At 41.1% G+C, this 23887-nt stretch overlaps 1 protein-coding gene across 8 annotated transcripts in view; it reads left to right on the forward strand.

The window, feature by feature from the left end:
* DGKI (diacylglycerol kinase iota) overlaps positions 1-23887 on the forward strand; it is a 211885-nt gene that overhangs the window by 31443 nt on the left and 156555 nt on the right. Inside the window, exon 1 of one of the 8 annotated variants that reach the window (XM_032105890.1) lies at positions 7970-8231. The exons of the other annotated variants lie outside the window; for them this stretch is intronic. Coding sequence (XP_031961781.1) covers positions 8143-8231 — 89 coding nt within the window. The 5' untranslated portion in view covers positions 7970-8142. Of the gene's footprint in view, positions 1-7969; positions 8232-23887 lie in introns of those variants that run through there. 8 annotated transcript variants of the gene reach the window in all.

Raw genomic sequence — 23887 nt, forward strand, 5'->3', positions numbered from 1 at the left:
GGCCTAGATCTCTGGTCCATAGAAAGGAAAAAACTTACTTACTTCATGTTAAAAAGCTCTAGGCCACTGCAAACATTTTGTCTTTTTGGTTTTTCTTGTATATTTAGTCTCCTTTGCTTTTTGTTTTCAGTTTTCATCTCTGAAACATCTTTTCGGGGCTTTCCCCTCACTAATGGCATTAAAATTGCGTTGCTGATGTATAGTGAGGTAGGACAAGGCTGGTAATGGGGACTGTAGGAGAAGAGAGTTGTCATGGGAAGTGTTGGAAAGCTTCATCTAAAGTAGCTGGGATTAGGTGTCTCTGTTACTGTGGCATTTGGGTCTCAAGCTGCATTATCCTACCTGGTGCTCTCTGCTGTGCCTCTGATTCCTCTCTTGACAAAGCCAGAGAACACTCAGGCCTAAGGAACCCCTCTGCATCACAGTGGCTATTTCTGCCAAATTATGGATATTGGACTTGGAAAGCTCATAGGAGCTGTGGAGAAAGGAAGAGAGGAGGAAAGGATGATTATCAGACATATTATCTTTTTGATCTCTTCTTCAGAGAGGGAAGGAGTGGTAAAGGGAGGAGAAGGACAGAGCAGCCCATAAAGGAGAGTTCTGATGCTAGTTTATTTAACAAGCAAAACACATAAAGATTAAGGTTCCCATGGCAACTAGCTACTAGCAGAAGCACCTCAAGGATTTGGGGAGGAGTTGGGGGAATGATGGAATGGTTAAGCATGAGGTTCTAACATTTTGGATTAAAAAGATCTTTACCCAGCTGCAGCAGCATTCTCAGCTTATTTGCTGAAGAGCAACTTTTATGTATGAAAATGTCCTCAGCACCAGAGGCAGAGGACACGTTCTCCATGTTAGTTGAGTGAGGCCCTAAAGTCAACAGGAATTGTTTTATTGACAGTCCTGTCATGTTCCTTCTCTGAGGAGTCTGAAGGAGAAGAGTGGGAGATGGCAGATGATGAGGCGAAGATGGAGGGACCTTAGAAGCTGAGTGGCAAGGGCAGAAGGAGCACAAGTTAAGGTTTGTGGATATGATACCTAGCTCTCTCCCCTATTCTGCAAGGCCATAGGCGCCACATCCCTTCTCCTAGATGTGGGAAAGGTTGCAGAGCAACTTTATTCTCTGGCCTTCAGACTATGCCATCTCAACAAAGTCAGAGAGGATAAGTGTATGTACAAGCAGCAGAAATCTTTAAAATGTCAGTTTTGTTTGGCTTTTTAGAAAAAGTATTATTTTCCCCAGTGTTGTAGTAGCTCCGAGAGCCTGGGTGCTTGTATTTGTTCTCTGCTTGGTGCCAGACCTCCTGCTGAGAACAACGTCTCTCACCAGGTAGTGGGGTTTTCTCATTTGGATTTAAAATGCCAAATCATGTAGTCATTTGAATCTGGGAGTAAGAGGAAGATGAAGGAGGTTAAGTAGAGATTCAGTTTTACTTTGGCACAGCATGGAAAAGAAATGTCTTTATACGACCTCAATTCTTTGTATCGAAGGTCCTACTGACTGGTTCCTGGATCAAACCCGATCCTGGGAGGTTGATTGAGTGATTTTCTTAATAGAGTTTTGTCTGTTGATCTCACTTTCTTGGTTTTTTTTTTTAATAACTTATTATAATAATACCTTTCTGTCTAAAAAAATCCCCTACATCTCACATTGAGAAAGAATTGTACTTGTCCTTTGGCATCTGGTGGTTGGCATAGTTTCCATTAGAGCTTGTGATACTGCTGAGCAGTGGACACAGGGAAGTGCTCCCTGCTCATCCTGGGCTGTGCACACACAAACATGCACAAGCACAGCTTGTGCTGGCAAGGGTGAGAAAGAGTCTGTCAATCAATCTGCAGGTGAAATCTGAAATCAGGCTAATTTTGGTGTTCATGGAGTAAATAGCAAGTTGTGAACTTGTCCCGCCAGAAAGAGCTGCTATTTGAGTGGTGTGATACAGTTCCATGACCATTGGCTATCCTAGGTTAAATCATTCCATGTTAGAAGAGAATTTGCCCTACTTGTGACAGAAGACTGCATATAGCAGGAAAGAGACGTGTGTGGGGCTTATAGACAGATAAATAGCACAGGAGGATGAAGGAGCTTTAGTTCTGATCAGAAAAACTTATGTCCAAAATTTCATTAGGTCATAGCTGTTAATAAGAGGACCAATCCCATGACTGTTGTGGATGAGGAAGGAAAAAGTTTAGGACATGGGAAATATGCAGTGACAAGATGAGGGGAGATAAGTTGATATAAGAACCTGAATAGAATTCAGGAAAATGAAATATAATGAGGAGGTTTGAAACTGGGGCGGGAGGAGAAAGGCACAATGGATGCTGTGTGGGTAGGAATGAAGTGGGGGAGTAGGAACTGAGTAGGATAAAAGGGGAAGGAAGGAATGGTTAGTGGAGATAATGAATGGGGCAAGGAAGGTAGAGATTTGTAAGTCAATGGGAGGGAGGAGATTTAATGGAGAAGGTGGAAGAAGGAAGGTAAGCAAAGAGCATAAGTGCAATGAGGCTCTGAATTAGAGAGGTGTGGGGGAAGGATACTAAAAGGTGAGAGCAGAGAAAGGAGGAGAAAATGTTCTTTTACCTAGGGAAAGCAAAGGGTTTAAGAGAGAGAGAGCATTAATTTTAAAGGGGAGGAGTGCAGGGAATGGAGAGAGCAGTAGACACCAAAAACCTCAGAAAAAAACCCCATAGAGCTATAAAACAAAAACAGAAAGGAAAAGGTGAGAAAATAAAAGGAGAAAGGCAAAAAAGAAAGAACCTCCAAGGGTGACAGTGTGTTACTTTGTAGACATGGCACCTTCAGAAGCCCCTCAGACACACAGGTTCCTGTGAGCTCCCATATAAGCTTATCTTTGTGTTTCCCCTGATCTCCCACTGATGGAAGTGGGCAGCCAGGGCACAAATGCCTTTGCCAAAGGAAATGAAATCTCCACAGCTACAGGGTATGACTGTCTAGATGAGCTAACAAAAATGCCCTCCACACTGCCTCTGCCTGTATATTTGCTACATAAATTTAGAGTGAGGATGCACTTTAATTCCAGTTTCTAAAACTTTCCTGCTGTTCAGAGAATGCCCTTAATGTATGTAGCACTGGGTAGCATGCCTGTTTTTGAGTAACTTGTATAATAAAGATTTTATTTTACTGGTAGGAGCAAATGCTGTCCTCAAGAAGCAGATGTGTATCTTGAGTGGCTGACAGATGAAATTGTTCAGTGCAAATAATGCTCAAAACTGTCCTGTGATCAATGCCTGAACTGTCTTTAAAAGGAGACTGCTGTCATTCTCTTGCATATCTGCCCTGCCCTGGAACAGCCACAACCAGTTGTGACAGGCAGAGCTATAGGGAAATTCCTGTTAGCTTGAGCTGCCCAGCCAGGAATGGCAAAAACCAGGAAGGATGCATGGGATTTTCCTGCAAATCCACAAGATTTGTTCTTGCAGCAAGAGATGTGCCTAGAATGCTACCACTTCTAAGCCAGATTTCCAAGTATCTTGTGCTCTGAATGAATTCATGAGCACAGCCTGCGGCACACTATTTCTCCCTTGTTCTGGTCTGCCTGCAAAACGGCACTTTAAGGGAAGCTGGGATGCCTACCCCAGGCACTCATTTGTGGCTGAACTCTGTCAGAGAGAGGGAAGTGCCAAACACATGCTCTGATTTGTAAGCACCATGAAGGAATTCTTCTAGAGGGGATTGCAGCTATTCAACCACTCTTCCTACCAGGCCTTTTATACATTTTTCATTTCCAGTGATAGATTGAATCAACAGAGAAAATTGTGGATGGAGTGAAGCCTCAGGGATCTTCAGTAAGACAGAGTCTGTCAGGCTGAGCTCTTTGTGCGGAGTTTAATACTGGCATGATGATGTTTCTAAGCAAGGCTTCACTTTCCCAGGCTTAGTTTCAGCCTACCTGGTAGCTCACCTTGCCTCTCTTGATCTCCAATTAGATTTCCTTCTGCAATTGTCACCCTTATAAGCATCACTCCTTTGACTTAGGTTTTCATTGGGAAATTACTTTTTCATTTCATCTGGAGACTTTCCACTCCTGTTTCCTCTGTATACACTACTCTAGAATTCTCCATTAGTAGTAACTTCTGGGTGTTCAGCCCAATTTGAAGTAAAATAGGTTGCTATATTAAAGTTGCATCTGAAATGCAGAATTTCAGTGGTGGGCTGAACATAGGTGGAAATCAATCACATCTTTGGCTAATCTACTGAAAAATGCTTTTCTGCCTGTGTGAAGGGGTGCAGGCTCGTGTGCCTGTCAAAGAAACCCAACTCTTATGTAATTTTTGAAAGCATAAGGGGAAAAACATTAGACATGTAAAACCAAAAATAAGTGGGGTTCAATAAAGAATTGGATGGGACTATGCTGATCATTGGGTCCTGTTCCTGTAATTGCAGGTAACCATAATTGAAAAGTCTGGGTTTGTGGGGAACAAAAAAGTCTGAATTTTCTTGTATTTAAATTTTTAAGGAACTCTCATATCCCTGTAATAAAATCAAGCCCTCTAGCACAGTGCTTGAAAAACTCTCCTGTGCTGCGAGGAACCATCAAGTGAGATGTCAGACATTGCCAAGCTCCTGGATTCCTGCTGGAGTGGGAATTTGGTAGTGAAAATGCCCAGGTGATCTTAGGGAAATACACAGGGCCATCTGCTAAAAGGAAAGGTGGGAAAATCTCCAAGGTTTCTGCTAATGTGAGCTTGTAGGAAAGGCACTGCTGATCTCAGGGTGGTGATTGCTTTAGTCACAAGTGTGTGAGCAAGACACCAGTCACGTAGCTGAGGGTTTGACCGTGTGGTTTAATAGTGCCAGTACTCAAATAGTGGATATTCATTGTAAGGAGGTCAATCAGTAGAGAAATTAAAGGAATGCAAGAGATGTTATTTCTAGTCTGACATCCACTAAATCTATTAAAGTAAGCCAAGATTTATAAAGAAGGTTAATTTGTTCTCTTACACAATCTCAAAATAACAGCATAATCTATTGAGACTAAGACTGATCCCTGCTAAACTGTCTCCCACTGTCTTTGGTGATGTTAACTGCTTTGTGCAAGTGTAACAAAGATGGGGAAGGTCAGCTGTTCTCCATCTGATCCCTGTCTTTCTGCTACCATAAAGGGAACCTGAATCTTTTCTTCTGTGAGTGGGTTTTATCTGTCCCCAACTGGTATTAATGCAGCTACATGTAAAATCTCTATCATCTTTATTGTGAGTGCTTCTGGTTTGTGTTGAACCAGCAGTCTTGTTTTGGGTAAATTCTCTTGTTTGTTTTGGACATTAAATATTTAAAGCTTCCATTTTAGTGGGTACTTTTTTGGCTGGTGAAAGGCAAAACCGTTTGAATGCTTTTATTCTTTGTTTCAACCATAGAGTTTTTGCCCTCCTGCACTGAGTAGGTAAGCAATTTTATAAAAGGGAGGTTTTTTCCCTTTGCTCCTGATGCAGCTTTTCTTGGTAGCTTCAAGCTACAAGTTTCTTAAGACGAGGCCTCTACCTTATGCAGATCTCTGGAGCTTTTTTAAGAAAAAATCCTCCTCCCACTCCTCAAAGTTGTGTGGCTTTGTACCACTGTTCCTGCTGTGTGCCTCCTGTCTGTCACAGAGCTCTGTGGAGGCTTGGCTTAGGTTCTCTCCTTTTTCCCTTCCAGAGGTCTGAGATACTGCTCTTGCGTTGTGACTGGACATTGTCTGTGGGTGAGAACACACGGTGCTAGATTTTCTCTTTTTCGGTGTTTGATTGAGGATTAGGACAAACAGTTGTTTATTTTCGTGCTGCTGTACTCCTGCAGTCTTGAATGGCTTTCAGAAAGAAAATGAGAAAGTCCTGAGGGCATCTATGAGATCATCAGCTCTGAAATGGGAGGTGGCTACTGCAAGGACAAAATCTGTGCGGATACCTTGGCATGTGCTGGGGCAAATACTTTCCTGCAGCTGCTTTTCTCAGCAGGAGAAATTTTAAACTGCTCCTTGTCTTATTTGCAGTGATGAAGCTTAGTTGGCTCCCAGTGAGTGAGAACTGAGCCTATATTAGTGTTTGTAGATGGAAGGCACTAAGAATTTTCTGAAATAAAAATGTTAGGAGGAAAAAAATATTGACTTGATCTGCAAAGTCCACCTGAATATAATGACTAAGACAAAAAGAGATAAACATCTGCTCCAATTTGGGAGCAGGTGATTTTGGAGCCTACACCATGTTGGAGTAGCTTTTTGTCAAAGGAGGACAAAATGCACTGAGAGGCAGGGTCAGGAAGTGGGGTAAGCTGGGCAGGGGGGTGAATCTGCTGGGAGTCTGGGTGAATTATGCAAAGGTAATTTCTGTACTGCAGCACTGGAAAGGATTCTGGGGAGGGTCAACAGCAAGCAGGTGTTGACCAAAGGGGAACTGCATGGACTATCATACCCCCTTTGGTGATGGGCCAAGCTAGACTACGGATTTTCCAGCTGGAAGCCTACCTCTGGCATGTTTGGTGAAGGATAGGTCAGCAGGTTGCCCTAGAAGTGTCCAGAACCAACCAGAGATGAGGCTTGAGGCTTTGCTGCTGAGTCAGTGCCTGAGGCAACCTGAGCCTCCTGCCAGCCATGCAGAGGCAGCTGTGATTCCCCTGCACTCAGGACTGACAGCCTTCACCCTCGGAGCTCGCAGCATGAGCACTTGGGAGTTGTAGAGCTACCTGGGGCTTAGTGCAGCTGGGAGGTTTGTGTTATCCTGCCTTGCTCCCACGTGCTGTGCTCAGCAGAGATCTTCTTCTGACTCTTTTCAGTCCTATTGACCAAGACCCCACCACCAGCTAAATATTTAGAGCTTCATAAAAATATGGGAAAAGGCTTTTAAACTCCAGTTTGCAAACTATGCAGGAGGTTTCATAAAGTGGGTATTTTTAGCATGTCATAAAAATATAAAGCCCCACTCTTATTTTTATCCCTTCAATCTCTGCAAAATTAATTGAAGGCATTTTACCTTGCTTTCCTTTGCTTCCCTGACTTTGAGAAACCAGCTAACTTTAGGACCCAGGAGGGAAGGCATCCTCAGATGTTGGCAAACGCTGGCCATGTTGTGTGTCTATTTATAGTAAGTGTGTGTTGAACCACCTTGTCGTTCTTTTCTTAGCATCAGCTGGGTGAGCACAGCTATCAATTATCCATGAAGCTAATGATAATACAAGTAAAGCTATGTAAAGCAGGTGCTCAGAGGCAAGAGGAAAAGGGGGAGGTAAGTGACAGGACAGGGGGAATGAGGTTTTAAGAACTGAAAAAAATCCCTTTGCTCAGCCTGAAAACCCTTATTATCTGTAATAATTAGTAGTAACAGGGGTGCCTGCACGAAGTCATTATGACTGCTGGTATGCCCCTCCCAAGCATTATTTCCCTCATTTATTATCATTGTGTTGGCAATCAAGGGCAGTGGGTTTTTTCTTCCTTATTTTTTTGTGTTCTTTTTTTCTTTTTCTTTCTCCCCTACTCACTTTGCTTTTAATAGATCTTAAGCTGAGCATTTAGCTTCCCCCCACTCTGTCCTGGGTTCTGATATTTGAGTTGGTAATAGCAGGTTCTAGTTTCCCTGTGAAAAAACTGAGCCTCTGGTATTTCTCACGCTGGGAGATTGCACACACACGTTTGTTTCCTCTTTTGTCTCCATTTCAGAGAGAATTTTGCCTGTAAGGGCTCTGGAGGGAGAAGGGAGGAAGTGAAGGGATGTCGTTCCACTCGCTGCCAATGACAAAGCTGATTGTCAGCTATTTATCAGCCTTTTTTAAAATGGCTTGTCTTTGCTGCTTTCATCTCTAAGCACAGGAGAGCAGGACAGTGTGAACTCTGCTCTTGACAGCAGCTCAGGTTCTGACACCATCTGCCACCTAATCCACTTCCAAGGAAGGGGCTGACGTTTGTGTGCATGTGTGTGCACACATGCCCTCCCCACCTAGCCATGCATCATTTCAGCAGACTCACACTGATCAGCTCACGAGCAACATTTCTCTTCTAGGAATTGGCCTTTGGTGATATTACCTCTTTTCTTCCTCCTGCTTTAGATTTCCCTGATTCAGTTTGACACACTGGTGGGAGGCACTTCTCTGTTTTCTACCCAGCCTGGTTATCTGGGGTGCTGGACTTGGAGATTTTTTTTTGACTTCTCCTGGAAGTTATGAGTGTGAGATACATGGATTTCTTTTGCAAAAGCAGCAGGAAACAGAACAGGTGTAAAATGTCTGTGTCAGGCTCCTTGGATAGCTGGTAAGTGCTTCTTGCAGGAACTGTCGAATTTTAAGCTTGAAAACCTTCATGACATAATGCTTAGTGACATAATGGCCAATCTTGTCCACAAGCACTGAAGGTGTTTCAAGATTTCTGGACTGCTTTCTCTAGCCCATGAGGAATGACAGTCCTCATGACACGTGATGCTGTGGTGTATCTGCTGGTGTTTTTAGATGAACTGTACTCAGCACAGTTCACTGATTGTACTGGATCACGTTTGCTCGTGGCGTTCAGTACTGTGCACATTTCATTTCTGTGGAAAACGGCTTGAGAACTGAGATGGGAAGAGAAGAGGGGCTTTGGGAATGATGGTGAGGGAGGGAGAAGTATGCATTCAGAAAAGCCAGTTGTTTTACTTGAAATGATCTGTTATGCCATTTTTCTGGGCTATGGTAATGGGTGCCTGGATTAACTTCTGGCATACAGTCTCTCTTTCTACTGCTGGGTGGTTATTGCACCTGAGTGTTGGGACTTCTACCTCCTGAGTGCTCATGCATAACCCTTTCCTCCCCCTTTGAAAGAGTCTCCATTGTCTCCATTTATCGTGGCTGAGGAGGAAGGAATAGTGCTGCCTTCAAAAGTTAAACACAGTCTTGGGAAAGGGGTCTCTACCTCTGCCAAGCAAGGGAGGAGGAATTCAGCTTCCCTGCAAAGCTGAGCAGAGCTCTGCCATGTAATGCAGAGGCTTTGATGCAGGGCTGCCATCATCTGTAGGGGACTTTAGATGCGGCTCAAACCTCCCATTGATTCCAGTGAAGATCTGCTTTACTTTGTGGTTGTATTTTTTTTCGTCCCTCCACTTGCCTTTGTAAACCCTCTGCCTCATTTTCCAGGCACACACTAATTGCAGGATGTTATCTCCCCCTGTGAGCATCCCACTGAGCTTGGACCAAAGGAATCCTCCTGTTCAGTTTTCCTTCATTTCATCAAAATACTCAAAGCAAAATTAAAAAAAAAAAAAAGGAGAAACAGTTTTATACTGAATAAAGATAATCAATTAAGAAAGCAAAAGAACTTTATTCAATTAATTTGAGGTAGATTTCGATACAAATCTAGTTTATCAGCAATCTTTACTAAGTGCATTTTATTTTTCTTATAACAGAAAAAAAGATGTTTTTGATTGTGAGATTACTTGCGGAGATATTCAAAGAAAGCGTTAAACTGAGACTGTATTGATGTCTATTGATGAAGCCTGAAAACTTTTCTCCTTTTCCCATTGACAAATTAAAGCAATTTTCTGCACTTCCAAAAGAGGTAATGGAATAATTCTCTACCTCCAACTAGCAACTTAATATTGATCTGACTAAGACAGAATACTTCAAGCAATTGATTAAAGAACTTATCTTCTAACCCAAGTTTCAGCTTTTGTGTGGGATCATTTCCTGTTCACAAGACAGTTGCAAGCTTTAGGTTAATTTTGAAAGTGGGTTCTCCAGAACAAACTAATAGTGGAACTGGCAGAGGTGTGATGCTCTGGTTTCGTTTAGAGGATTGTTCTTCACATTTTGCACTTGTCTGTGTAGTGAAAATAGCAGTGTGCCCATGGAGGAACTGGGCTTCTGAAGTCACACTCTTTTGTTAGAACATTGTAATTTTTCAGTGAAATATGTATCTCCAAGGCAATGGAAAAAAATAGTAATGAGAATTGTGTGTGTGAGAATTGTGCTTCATTTTGAATTCAAAGTATTCAGAAGGTCCTATTTTTCCTAGTTGGTTTATTTTTCATTGGAAAATATCTTCTGATGACTGCTAATTAATCCTGATGTGTATTGGTCGTCTAAGATAAAAAAAGCTCTTTTCACTGCTGAAACATCTCTAAGGAATTAGAAAACTCTCGCTCCCTTCAGTACTAGAAAGTTTAGTGATTTGTTGTTTTTCAGCTCTATTTCTCTGCTTCTGTGCCTCTACCATTCTGTCTCAGTATGGCAACTGTGTCTCATAAGCATAGACCTTTTCCAGCCTTCCCTTGAGGTTTTGACAGACCTACTGCAGGGAGGGATGGGGAATTCCCTTGGGCATGGGTACTCCCCTTGTGCCTCCAGCCAAGCTGCAAGGAGCTCAGCTGGTCCTCATGGGAGGTGCAGACTGATCTTGCAGTTGAAAGCTTGGAAAATTCCAAATGAATCCCTGGAAAAACATGAATGTTTGAACTAAATCCAGGCATTTTGAAGTTCAGTTTCCAGAAAAATTTAATGCATGTAAGAAGAGCAGTGGCGTTCAGAAGACTCTTTAGTCAGCTCCTTGCAGTCAAGCTTATCCAGCACTATTGATGAATTGAAACCCTAAAAAAAAAAGTGCAAACAAATAAAAAAGGAGCCAAGATCCTGTCTCCTCTAATAACACTGGGAGTAAGTGTTGAAAAAAATGGATGAAGGAGGATGCTGAACGTGCTCCTGGATCTGGCAGTTCGGAATATTTTTGATTGTGTTACCTGTATCACCTGCTTGGAAGACTCTAGCTAGATGTGTTATTCTCTGTGGAGAGAAATGCCTTTCTACATTTATTAACTTTGTTATTGGAAAAATAATGTAATTTCTGAATGTGCAAAAAACTTAAAATGTGGTAGATTGCTTTTTTTCTTTACTTAAAAAAAAAAAAAGAATCATGTTGGATGCCCATGATGAGACCAATAAGCTAATTTGCTGAGCCTGGGTGCAAGGCCATTTTTGAAAATGTGCTTTTCATGTTTGTTTATTTGTTCAACTATTTACTTCAAATTAACTTTAAAAATGTAAATAATAGGGAGTGACATTTTCATTCCCCTTACTTTGGAAATGGCAGACATAACATATGCTTGCTTGTTTCCTCATCTCTAATATGTGCATATATATATATATGTTAAATCTGCCCAATATTTCATGAACTGTTTTTAGGCTGAATAGCTTTGACAAGTTTAGTCTCCTCTGATCAAAGGTAAAATCACAGGTCAAATTATTAACTGCACCTATATAGGCAATTGGAAGGCATTTTTCTCCACTTGGTCTGTAACTGAATGTCTAATCTGCCACAGCTCCTTGAATGTAAGAGCAGCAATAGCTGAGCTAGTATTTGGTTGCCTAAAATGTGAATTTGTGCTACTGTTTGTAGTGATCAGAAATACCAGTGAAGAAGCTGGAAGACTGATGTGAATCTTTATGAAAATGGCAGTTTAAGTCTGTTTCAGAATTTTCAGACAGCAGTAGGCTATGGTGAGATTCAGGGTGGCAAGCTCCCATTTGTGTGTTTGTGGTGATCTAGAGGCAAACATCTGTTTGGCAATGTGATTAAACTTAAAATCAAGTTAACCTCATATGGAAATATTTGTTGCAAGCGAATTTGAGATTTTTACATCAGGAACAAAAGATTATTCCATACTGCTTACCCTCAGTACTCTGGATTTCTGGTCTGCTAGTGTCTATTTTATATAAAGTAACAAAAGAATGAGAGGTTAGATCACCTAGACCGGATGGCACTCATCTTGGATTACTGCAGGGAATAAAGTGTGAAATAACAGTGGTACTGATGAGGACACATGATATATCCTGAAAAATCAACAGCTGTTCGTGACAATTGACAAAGTACCAGTGTGGGATCTGCCTCCAGACTGGAGCAGCAAGGCCCTGGAAATCAGGGAATGGGCAAGCTGCCTGGTCACTGCAGGGGAACTGAAGGAGAATCTCGGGATAGCACAGGACAGTGTGTGAGTCTGGGGTCAAATCACCATTTCACTCCGCAGGTGGAATCTTACATCAGTTAGACTTTGCAGATATGAAATTGCACAGACATAGGACTACATATGAACACAGAATAAGGGCAGTCCAGCTTAGTTGACCTGAGTAACTTGGTTTTTCAGAAGACTTTTTAACTAAGTTCTGTCAGAATTTGGAATATGTATTATGAAATGCTGACAATAATAATTAAGAAGTGAGTATAGCTTCTGCCAGCTCTCATCTCTGTCCTATAATTTTAGTCAGTGGGTTCTTAAATTCCTGTTTGTTTTGGTCTGAAGCAGTTCATATATTTTATATCTCACCCTGGAGGTGGATAAACACAGCTCATCAGTGTATCTTTATTCTTTCCTTTCTGGGAAATCTGCATGCAGTAGGCTGCTTCATCAAATATTCCTAATACTTCAATAGCCTTGAAAAACCCCTGATGCAACCAAATCTTCAAAGACAAATACAGCTAGGACATGTTCTCTTAAAACTCCTGTTGAGTATTGGTGCCTATTCCAAATGCTGCAAACACTTGTAGGCATATATGTGTGTCTGGAAGCATCTCTGTAGTTCACAGCTGCAACCTCCTGCTCTCAGCACTGATGTTAAATGGCAATTCAAGGGGCATCTGAACAAGGGAGATGAAGAACTCCATGGGCTTTAGACCCTAAGCATCCACTAACTTTAGGGTGGGTGATCCCTTTATATGATGGTATCGACACATTGAAATAAAGCTGAATGTATAGATTTCCATCTGTTTGTGAACCTGTATGCTCTTTGGAGAGGCAAAGTATTTCACAGGCCTGTCAACAGTCAAATTTTCATTTGCAGAAAATTCATGTTCGGAAAAAAAGGAGAGGAGAAAACGTTTGGTAGAGACTGTAAAGGACGACAAAAATCTCCAAGTAGATTTTGGTGTGCCAGGAGCTTTGTATCATGGCGACACTTTAAATGTCAAGTAATGCATGCTGGCAAAAATGGCCTAAATTCACAGAGAGTGATGTGCTCTGGAGCCGTGGAGTTCTCTAAGGAGTAAAAGTCACTGTGGATATTTCAGTGAGGATGTCTAAACAGAACATTACTGCAGCTGGAAAAGAAAGAGGGGGGAAAAAAAGAAGAGGGGTCTTCTGAGAAATACAGTGGAGGCTAAGTAGAAATTTAAGTGGGTAACTGGGTTCATCCCTGTCTTCTGTATTTTCTCAGGGATCAGTCTCTCCTGTAATAACCTTATTCTGCTTTCAATAGTTGATAAAAGAGTGCAATTTCACTGTAATTAATCAAAAGCAGCACTGAGGTAAGAAATCTTTGCCCAACTCCTACTCTTGCCTTGCCTGCACAGATCTTAAATGAAACTCACCAGGTGTTTCCATATTTACTGAAATTCCTTTAATTCAAGGTTTTCCCTCAGCTTCAAGATAGAAAATGTTGGTCTAATCATTGTGAATTGTGAAGGAATCACTGGAGTCCTTTGGTTGGAGAGGAGCTCCTACGAGGAGCAAAGTGCTCTTACTGCCGAAGGTCTTTATTTGTTATGTTGTTCTAAAGAAAGTATTTGAATTGCCATATATTGTTACTTCTCTCTTTTCTGGTGAGCCTGTGGGCAATTGTGAGGAACAGAGAGCAGCTCACACAGCTCTGTGTTCAAGTGGGAAACTGCTGTTTTAGATCAGGTTTGAAAAGATTATTTTGAAACTGAAGACTGTCCTTAGAAAAAGCATCAGAGGTGTGGGGACTTGGAAAGACTTCAGGGACTGGTAAATTTAACCCTTTAAAGAGTTTTAGGTTGGGATTTATGCCCCTTCATGGGAAGGAAATAGCCAGTCACATGGATGTTTTGGAAAAACTGGGATGCAGGGTTAGAGCTGTTATTCTCCATCAAGGTCTGAGATTTTGCTTTCAGCAGGGACCCATCTCACATCATTGTATTCAGCAAGTGGTGTCGGAATGAGTGTGGCTACTACAAATTAGAACTAAAAGCACTCAGCAGTTCCTGATGGCAAAAATCTCTGCCCAAAGAGCAAATGGTTATGGAACTGTAGTATCTCTCTTGCCTTCCCTGAAATGAGGCTGGGAATTAACTTGCATTGGCCGAGCTGGAAGGAGTTAAGGCAGGGAGGTGAGCAACATGAGGAGCTGTGGAAGCTCTTGTTATTCAGAAGGATGGGTTTGGTGTCTCACTAGCAATATTGGCAATTCACTGCTCTCTGTCAGGGAGGCTTTTGGATCCAGGCATGTAACTGCAGTCCCCTGAGGTTCCTCTTCTCTTGACAGACAAGGAGGCTGACTCAGACCAGTATATAAGGGCTTCCTGACAGTTCCCTTTGCTGTACATGCCTGTGTACGTTTTCAGGTGAATCTTATTTCCTTCAAAGCAAAATAAGCAGATGAGCCTTCTTCATAGTTGCTTTAGCTAATATGGACATCTCTGCAGGATGTTTTAAGTGAGAAAATTGCCATGTAAAAAGTTTAGCATAGTGGTATTATTCAAGAGTTGCTTTTTTTTTTTCCTCTTCAGGCCTTCATTTAAATTACCCCATGCCAACAGACTTTTTGCTGGGATGCCTCTTCCATGAAAGAGGTCTACTATTAGTAAGAAACAAATTGATCCTTTCCTAATTCCTGTTTAGGTGGTCATCTATGTTAGGGGTCAGTTCCTATTTTGGTGAAGCTGTAAGAACATGGCTCTATCCTGTAGGGCGTATAAAGAGCATTACACAAACAGTTGGAACTTTGAGCAGTTTAGGATTACGTCCTATGGGAAAAGACAAAACTGCTGTCATTATAAGGTCAATAAACCCTTGAATTGATCTATACTGATATTTTTCTGGGTTGCATCCTCTTCTGCCATTCCTTATGTGGGAAGGAAATGGTTTTCTGAAAATGTTTCTGCTGATGTCAGCGCTGGTGTTCCTAAACACAAAACAAATTCAAATGGTCTGGGCTTCAGTGACAGCTCAGCACTTCTTGGTCCTGGTCAATACGAGGCTTAGTTCTCCTATAATTTATTTGGCATGTATTTGGACCTCTTTCTGAATTTTACTTGTTTCATGTCTGTGTTGCTTGCACTAGAAAAAAAAGTGCTAGCAAAGATTTTTGCCTTTGATCCATAAGAGTGGCACCTCTTCCTTTGTTTTCTAGCTATTTGGCATTGCTGTTTTAAGTACTTTTCTATGAAAAACAAATTTCAGTCTGCATTGTCCTTTCTATTAACAAAATTACTGGCACACAACCGTAATTATACTCTTCCTCTTAGGTCAGGGTTCTTGATGCTTTTAAGGGGAAAGGGTAAGAAAGGCTTCAGAAGGGCACTTTAATTTAGAGATGCATGTGAATTTGAAGAGATTTACAATGCTTCTCTTAAAACAATGCAGAGCTAAAGTCTACAGGGCTTGAAATTGGAAGAAGTCTGAGAAAACAAATGGAGCTATTGGACTGTATAGAAAATGATTGCATAGCCCAGTGAACTGAAGGGAATTGCAGGAATAAAAAAATACATGCAGCTGAATTCCCAGATTTTTTTCTCCATTGTGAGTGCTTCTCATGGAAGATCACTAATGGCCAAAAAATGTAAGTCTCTACAGTGTGTCTATCCACCTTAGCAACCCAGTCTTATGCTGTAGAGGCTCTAAGCACCTTCACTTCTCATTTGTGATGCTATTCACAGTTTTCTGGGGACACCTGGGGCATGTTGGCCTTACTGGGGAAGAGTAAGGGGGAAGTAAGAGTACTGGGGAAGTACTAGTGTGGAATAGTTATTATGCAGAGTTATCTGGCAGCTGAAAGACAACCAAAATGTTTTACCAGTCTGGTGGAAGCAGCTATTGAGGCGCACTTTGATTGCATTTAATCTAAAAATACTTCAATCTGTTTAACCTAAATAGACGCAGCAAAAAATTTTGGCAATGCCTGGTACTTCCATGTTTTATACAGAATTTGAGCTGTATCAGTAAGAAAGGAAGGTATTTACTTTTTATATGGCAAAGGCATCATTCCCACCCACCTCGACCTCCAGAAAGGCTCTGGGAATGATCAAACTACTGCCCTTTAACAGTTGCTTTCTTAGCACCATCAATAACCATCCAGTGAGCGTGAGCTGGGGTATGTTAGGGCTTTAGGGATGAGTGGCTAGTGCTTTATTTCCCATACATGTGAGCTTTGAGATAACTGTGAATCCTTGAGGGATTTGGATTTAGTATTGATATGCAGACAAATCCCTAAGCCTGACTGGGATTTGCTTGCATTGAGTTTGGATTGCTCAAGGCTGAAGATGGGCTTGAAGTGGCAGTATTTAGTCACACTGCTTCTGGTTCCTCGGCCAAAGCTGTGTTTGTTTTATGATCTAATTGACACAATGTCTCTGTATTTGCTACTTTCTTATTTTTCTGAACAGCATTTTTCTTAGTCTAGAAGAAACAGAACTACATTCTGTGGAGTGAAGATTCTTGGTCTAAAAACTGATTAAAAAAGACTGGACATGAGTGGTTTTTGGTCTAGAGGGGTGTTATCAGAGATTTATGCAGAGCTAGAACAGTTGTTGCTAAATGTGCTCCTGGAAATTGTTTGGAAAGAGGAAATAAACTATGGGGTGCTGAAACTTGTCTCTAAGCTATTTAAAATGAGAATTAACTGTGGAGTAGAAGGAGGATCAATTGTAGTGAATGAATGGACTATAAAATGGGGCTTGCAATTCTGTGTTGATAGGGCTACTTTTCTCCATCTGCACTACACTGCAGTTAACTCAGGCAAGGATGGACTGTGCATTAGTTATTACCCATTTGGAGAGAGATTTAGTAGTCACTGTAGATAAGTCTGTGAATATTTCTGCTTACTGCTCAAATAGAGCAATAGTAATTCAATCAGTGAAATACAACAGTTTATGGCTGGGAAAAGACTGAGTAGAAAAAGTTTTACCAGCTTGAATGGCTTGGACAGCAAACAGAAAGCAGGTAGGGAACACTAAGTTGGTCTTTCCTCTGATGTAAAAGCCAAGGAGCACCAAATAAATTTGTGAAACAGGTTTAAAAGGAGAGGAATGATTGCTTCCAATTCAATATTATGTGGTGGTTTCCATTGCCAAGCAATGTCATGGAGACAAACATACCTGTTTTAAAAGTCCAAATAAATGAACACTGAGAATCCGCTGGTGAACAGGAAGTGGGAGGATTGGATGCAGCCCGTTCCAAGGAGACCAAAGTTTTGCTTTGCTAAAGGTAGGATGGGTATGTGGAAGGCAACATACCTTTGGACATTCTCAAGCTCTCTCTATTAACACCCATCACTAATTTGGTGTGAGCAAAAGCTGCTGGCTTAGGTAAACATTTGGTCTGTCTCAATAGGGTTGTTCTCTTAGTCTTTGTGCCTGTCTACAGTAGACAGAGGTGAGATTATACTGCCCTTTGCGTAGGAGATTGAGTCTGAAGAACAGCTCATCTTGTTGATGTGATACTGAGACTGATCCAAAAACCCCTACTAGCAGGACTGCTGGATCCTGCTCTCTTTGAGTGGCTCCATGTGAGATCCATTCACATAAGGTGGTACAGACATGGAGGCACTTACTGTCACTGAGGTGTCAGGACTGCATGTGAATTTTAAGCAGAAATAGAGACCACCCGTGCTGCACTCTCCTAGCACCTCCCTACTAGCCAACTTAGTTGCTATGTTACTTGGAAGAACCTAATTCCTTTCCTCTCAATAAATTATTATGTAGGGAGCCTACATTTCTTTGTGGGCCAGTTATCTAAAATGTATCTACAAGACTCCACATTAAAATACATGCATCTGCTTCTGCCTCAAGCTGTTGTTCTGGAGCCTATTTTTTTACAGATGGTTCCTGTTATGTTTAATTGTTTTAATTTGCACTGAAAGCTGAAATTGTAGCTGTCCTCATGTGTGTTTTAATGGTCTAAAACCAGTTAGGAACTGCTGAGAAAGTCCACTAAGCTTGAAATAATCCATGTTACCCACATGCTTCTAGTTTTGCTGTTGAAGGCTTGGAAAATCCTTCAAACTTCATAAAGCTCAATCTGAAATAAGCAATTTTGCTGAGCTGCCAGACAGGGAAATTGTTGCATTTGTCAGACCTCTGATGTGTATGCAAGGTCAAAAGAACAGGAATGGAAGCTGGGTTTGCTGTCTTTTTTTTCCACTTCCTTGATGCTCTAGTCTCATTGCAGCGTTGCACAGAATGGTGCTATCCACTGCACACTGATGTGGCTCTGTTGTGCCATTGCAGTTTTATACTAGATAAAAGCTGATTTGTGACACATTCAGCACTCGCTTTTTTTTTTTTTGGCCAAAACTGCAAGGCAGTACCATTGATTTTAGCAAGCTCAGTATATATCCACTTGTCCTTCAGCATGTGGCATCATAGAGATCCATGCCAAAAAGAGATTCTCTACAGAAGCTGGTGCATAGTTTCCAGGAAAAACAATTAAGAATACTTTCTAGTTCTTATATATGTGTACACAGTGCCCTCCACGAGTCCTCTGAGGTTTGCCTTTCACATTAAGGAAGAGTAATGTGGTTTAAAGAAAAAAAAACTTATTGTAAAACCTCATCTCTTTGCTAGAGTTTCCAGTTCAAAAGTATTTTTGTTTTTTCCTTCCTTTTAAAATTATTTTTCTGTTTGAGCATCTTCTCTGACTGACTGGAGCAGGAGTTAAAGTAGAAATCAAGCTGGTGCCCTCAGTGCTAGCACAAGATGTATAGAGCTTCCCTGAAGAAAACAAAAATGTTGAGCCAAATGATTTTTTTTTCAGGTAGCTTAGCCTACCTTTGATCTCAAAGATCTCACTGTCTTGCAAATTAGAAAGAAAAAAAGCTTTGTTTTCCTCATGAAAAAACCAACCCACAAAAACAAAAAACCCAAACCCCTCCAAAAAAAAAAAAGCCCCTCCAACCCAAAAATGTAGGCAAAACAGACCTTATGAGAAGAAATGTGGGAGAGAGAAGAAAACAAGATATCAGAAGAACAGCATTAATTCTTAGCTGTGTATTAATTACCAACATTAAGGTGCATAGGATCAGACTGTATTGTCTCTGTTTTTTTGCTGATTTAATTAGGTCTTCTGCACCCTTGGGCTGATCTTTTGAGAATTATCTTTGGCCATGGAAAACATAATTTTCTGGGACTAGTGTGTTGGGGGAAAACTGCTGTCTCCACTCTCTGTGAGATCCAAGGCTGACCTTTCTACACTGGAAGAAGTGGTTTCCCACCATCTGTGCAGACCAGGATTGTTGGACTCGGAACATCCCCCCTTCACTTGGTGACCCCTGCCTAATATAGACCTCCAGGGATATGAGTAACGTGTTATGAAGTCAGGAGTGTTGGGTCACTGGAGACTGGTGCTACACGAGCTGTCTCCATCCTCTTCTTCGAGCAGCTGAGGATGGGTGTGGGTAGCACCCACTTAGGAGAACACGTTTGACACATTCTTGGGTGCAGATATCAGCCAAAGGAGCATCCAGTGTCCTTTGTCTTCTCTCTTGTATCTTGTACACGTTTGGCACCTCTCACCTTTCTACTCCAGCAGCAAGGGCTTGGAGAATGGAGGTCTTATTGTTTTAGCAGTGTCTGGAGAGATGTTTTCCTGCCAGCTACCTTAGCTTAGATAAAGAAAAAGCTGTAGGTCTTGTTAAATATCACTCTCTTTTAAGATCTAGAAAAATAAACTTTTGGGGGAGTTTACTGCTTTTCTTCACAGTGGGAGTGCCAGATGAGTGGGATTTGTTAGTCATTAGCACAAGTAACAAGGATATTCAGATTTGCCTGAAATGAGCAACCTGGGAAAATCACATGACAGATTGATTACATGGAGTGCCCTGTTTTCTTTGTTTAAAGTCTGTAAGTTCACACAAGGACCTGCCCTTCTGCCTGCTCATTTCCAGAACACTTCTGAGGTGTACCCAGTGCATAGAGCTGCCTCCAAGCACATTATGTATCATAAGGTAATGCGTCAAACTGAGAGAAAATAGATGCTTTGACAGAGAGTTCTGCACTTAAAAAAGCAACATTCCTCCTAGCTTCCAATCTTTTTATTTAGCTATTTTAAAAAAGTATTTTCCCACAAAAGCAATTTATTGCCAAGTCTATACCAGCAAAAGTTGAAAGTGCAATCACTGTTTCGAATTTGAAAGGTCTGGGGGGGAACGATAGGTGGTACAAGCAGTGTGGTTTGTTAGCAATGACTGCAAGTGATTGCATTGTTTGATTTATTTTTGTTAAAGTGCTCAGTTCTGCTTCTTCAAACACTTCTTTAGCTCCGTCTTTCCCCTGTTTTGACTCTTGAAAATTAGCGAAAAAGAAGAAAAGCTATGCTTACCTACCTCTTTTTATTTTTTTTTTATAAGTAATGCAGGAGAAGTAGGCTTTCACAGGGGATTTGAAAGGGAAGAAGATAATGGTTTAAACTGGTGCAGGAAGTAAACTTAAGAGGATACAGAATCTAATCTGTGTTGGCTAACAAGGAGAGTAAAGTAATAAAAGTAAGAATAATATTTCTGTTGCTCGTGATTTTGGAGGGAGAAATGGTCAAGAGGCCTATGAGGAAACTAAATCATGCTTTGGAATGCATCACATTCTAGAATCATGGAAGATTGCATCGCGTACTAGAAAGACTCTATTGTTGACAAAGCATTTCATTTTAATTTGAAGGAACAGGAAAGACTGTATTTTCCATATGTGTCTCTATTAAAAATGAGAAGCCTATCTTTGGGGAGGAAAAGACACTTTGTACCTTTTATGTGCTATCTGTATTTGGTACTGTTTTGTATATTTAAAAAGTCATTAGAGCCCCAAGTGGAAAATCCAGACTTTTCATCCCAGGCCTCTTCAATAGGAATATCCTTTCCCCTCTCCAACCAAACCTGTATGGAATTAACTTCTTTTGTCTGAAATGACCCAAGGGAACCATTTAGGACTCCAACAGATCTTATATATTTTAAAGACATTAGGTATTTTTGAAAACTGTAGTGTATGCCTCTTTTCAAATAGTACCTTTTATTTTAAAATGAACCAAATGGTTCACCAGTGCTCTGCTTTGGTAGAACCACACTTTCCTCACCAAAACCAACTGATAATAGATTATGCATTGCTGAAAGGGATTTTTTAACAGTGACTGCCAGGTTCACTTGTATGTTGAGTCCAACTCTTAGCATGAACTGTTAGTGCCAGGCAGTGGCTGTATAAATAAATACAACTGAGGACATTGCCCAAAAGCACTTAACTGCAGCAGCTTGAATTAATGCTGAAGGAATGGAAATCTCAGCAATATTAGCTAGTGGATGGAACTGGGGTGGGAATTTTCTCATTGTGCTGGGATTTTTCTAGCTGTAACTGCAGTCCCAGAGAATCAGATCCACTATTGCTGCTCATTTGTGTTTGCTCTGAAGTAGTCTACATGGACCAACAACAGGCAGGGAGACTCAGCCAAACTGCAGCTTTGCAACTGATGTCCCAATGTGAATTGATAACTCCTGTGGCAAAGGAAAAAATACATACTCCTTAAGATAATCTCAGACAAAATTCTTTCAGCATGGAGACATTCTTGCTGAAAGTATTTTGTCATTTCTTAATCTGTTGCTCATTGTATTTGTTATTATTCTGTGGAGGCTTGATTAGCTTCTGCAACAAGAGAGATAGGGATCAGACATGCTACCTGAGTAAGACTGGTCAGAGAGATGAGAAGCTGTGGAGTGGGAGCAGAAATACCTATTAGCTATTCCTAAGGATGGTGTTCCATTTCTTGATATCTCCTTTCTATTCTCCCTGCTTTTCTTGCACATTTGCTGCATAGGCAGAGGAGGTGAAAGCAGTGAAACTTGCTATATAGTAAGTTAATTGTTCACTTGTTATTAAATAATGCTTAATATAATATCAAATTACCAGAAGAATTGCAGGTTTTTTTATAGGTAATCCAACTGTAAAATGTGACCTTCCTCCTTTCTTTCTTTTGGAAGTGAATATAATAGAGTCAGCCCCTGGAATCCTTAAGTTGTTGGCTTTGAGGCGGAATAATTTAACCCAAAAGCTTATCTCTGCAAGAGGAGGAAACAACACACATCAGCAGCTTCTGAACTACTCATGTAGTGCTTCAAATGGCAAAGCACAGACTACTGGAGTCCAATTATTCATTGTCACATGTTTTATTGGCAGGCAGGAGTTATGAAGAGAAGGTGGAGAACTTGCCTGAACTGGATGGAGTGTAGCTTGTGAACAGTTAGTTGATGCAGTCAGTTTAAGTCCTTTGAAAAGAGGTCCTGTTCAGATTTTTCCTTTATTCTTCCTCCTCCCCTGCACTGATGCTGCAACAAGCCTTGGGAGCTTGTTGTTGAAATATATTCCCTTAGTGGTGGATTTCTCCTCTGGATTCCCTTCTTCTGAGTTACCACAAGTTGCTCATGAGTGCTAGTCATAGTGTGTTAGCTGCATTTTTCTTTCAAATGCTCTTTTTGCTCTATCTACAGTTCTGATGGTGTTTATGACCTGTCTTGTTAGTCCTTCACTTGTACAAATAGATCTGAATTCAATTTCAGGATATTTTTATAGAATGAGGATAACACTGGTTTGGGTTTGGGCACCCTCCCCAGTCTGAGTACTGCAAGGTGAGTCCCAGCCTTTGATGTGGGACACCAGCTGGTGGCTGTGGCTTCAATGAAGTGGTTAAGTAGAGTGCAGGCCTTCAGTTTGGGGAGCACAGTGCTGAATTACAGCCTGGAGTGCTTGTTTATATACTGGGCATGTGTTCATGACATATGGAAAAGGAGTGCTCATGTGACTGCAAAATCAAACATGCAAAAGTGAGGAAATGCCAGGATGTGAATTTTCCCACCCGCTTGCACATATGCCTTATGACTCACTCTTTAATTACACAGTTGCACACTGCTTTTTCCACAGAATTCCTGCATCCCTCTGTGCATGGGATGCCCGCTGCTGTTTCAAAGAGAAGCCATTCAATGTTTTGTTTTCTCCTCATTGCTCCTCATGGCATTATTCAGGCTGCACAGTGAAGGAGGGATTATGAATGCCCTTATGGTTTAGTTTTGGTTTTTTGCTCATCTTCACCACAGCATAAGGGCCCAGGGTTTCATGAGCGCCCTTTGCAGTGGTCCTGTCTGATGCTGGATGCTGTCCTGACCCCATTCACAAACCATGGGAATGCAAGAACATTGAGGATGTACTTTGGACAAACAGCCTCACCAAGTGTTTCTGATTTTATTATCTCCATTATTCTCCTCATTCCCAGTGTCCCATTTCAAATCCCAGTCCAAATTTTTTCCTCCTCTTACCTGGCTTTAAAAAATAAATTGATATCATAATTTTTTTGTTATCTATGTGTGATTTTACAATCCTTTTTAGAGATATCCTGTACCAGAATAGGACACCAAGCCTCTTGTAAATATAATGCTTAGAGAACCACAGGGGAGAGAAAAACTAAAGAATAGGGAAGGTAATGTTGTTTTTACACCCACACTCCATCTTTTTTCATATTACTCTTGGTCTTGTCTGTTTCAGTGAAATTTCTCTATTTTTTTCCCTTTAAGCAGTGCTTTGAGAAGATGCAAACACCACCCATCAGCTTTCTTTTAGTTGGTAGGTTAGCACAGCATTCTGTTACCAATAAGCAGTAATAGATGTAGAAAAGAATGTGTGGGGCTGCTGGCTTCAGGTAAGGGTCTGAAAGCCTAGCTTTGATATCCTTCAGTGCTCTTGAGTTTTTGTAGGAAGCTGAGCAAGCCACCAGCGCAATCTTGTTTCCTTTTTAATTTCTAATAGCCAAAATATTGTTTCTCTACCTTGGTGGTACCATTAGAAAAATCAATGAATGTCAGAGGATGCTGGAATACTTGTTGTGGCAAAAGCCAAATAAGTTGATTGTTTTTAACTCAGCTGGTTACATTTGAATTGATTTACCAGTATATTAGCTTCAAAAGCAATCCCAG

Source organism: Corvus moneduloides, chromosome 4 (assembly GCF_009650955.1).
Source record: "Corvus moneduloides isolate bCorMon1 chromosome 4, bCorMon1.pri, whole genome shotgun sequence".
NCBI lineage: Eukaryota > Metazoa > Chordata > Aves > Passeriformes > Corvidae > Corvus > Corvus moneduloides.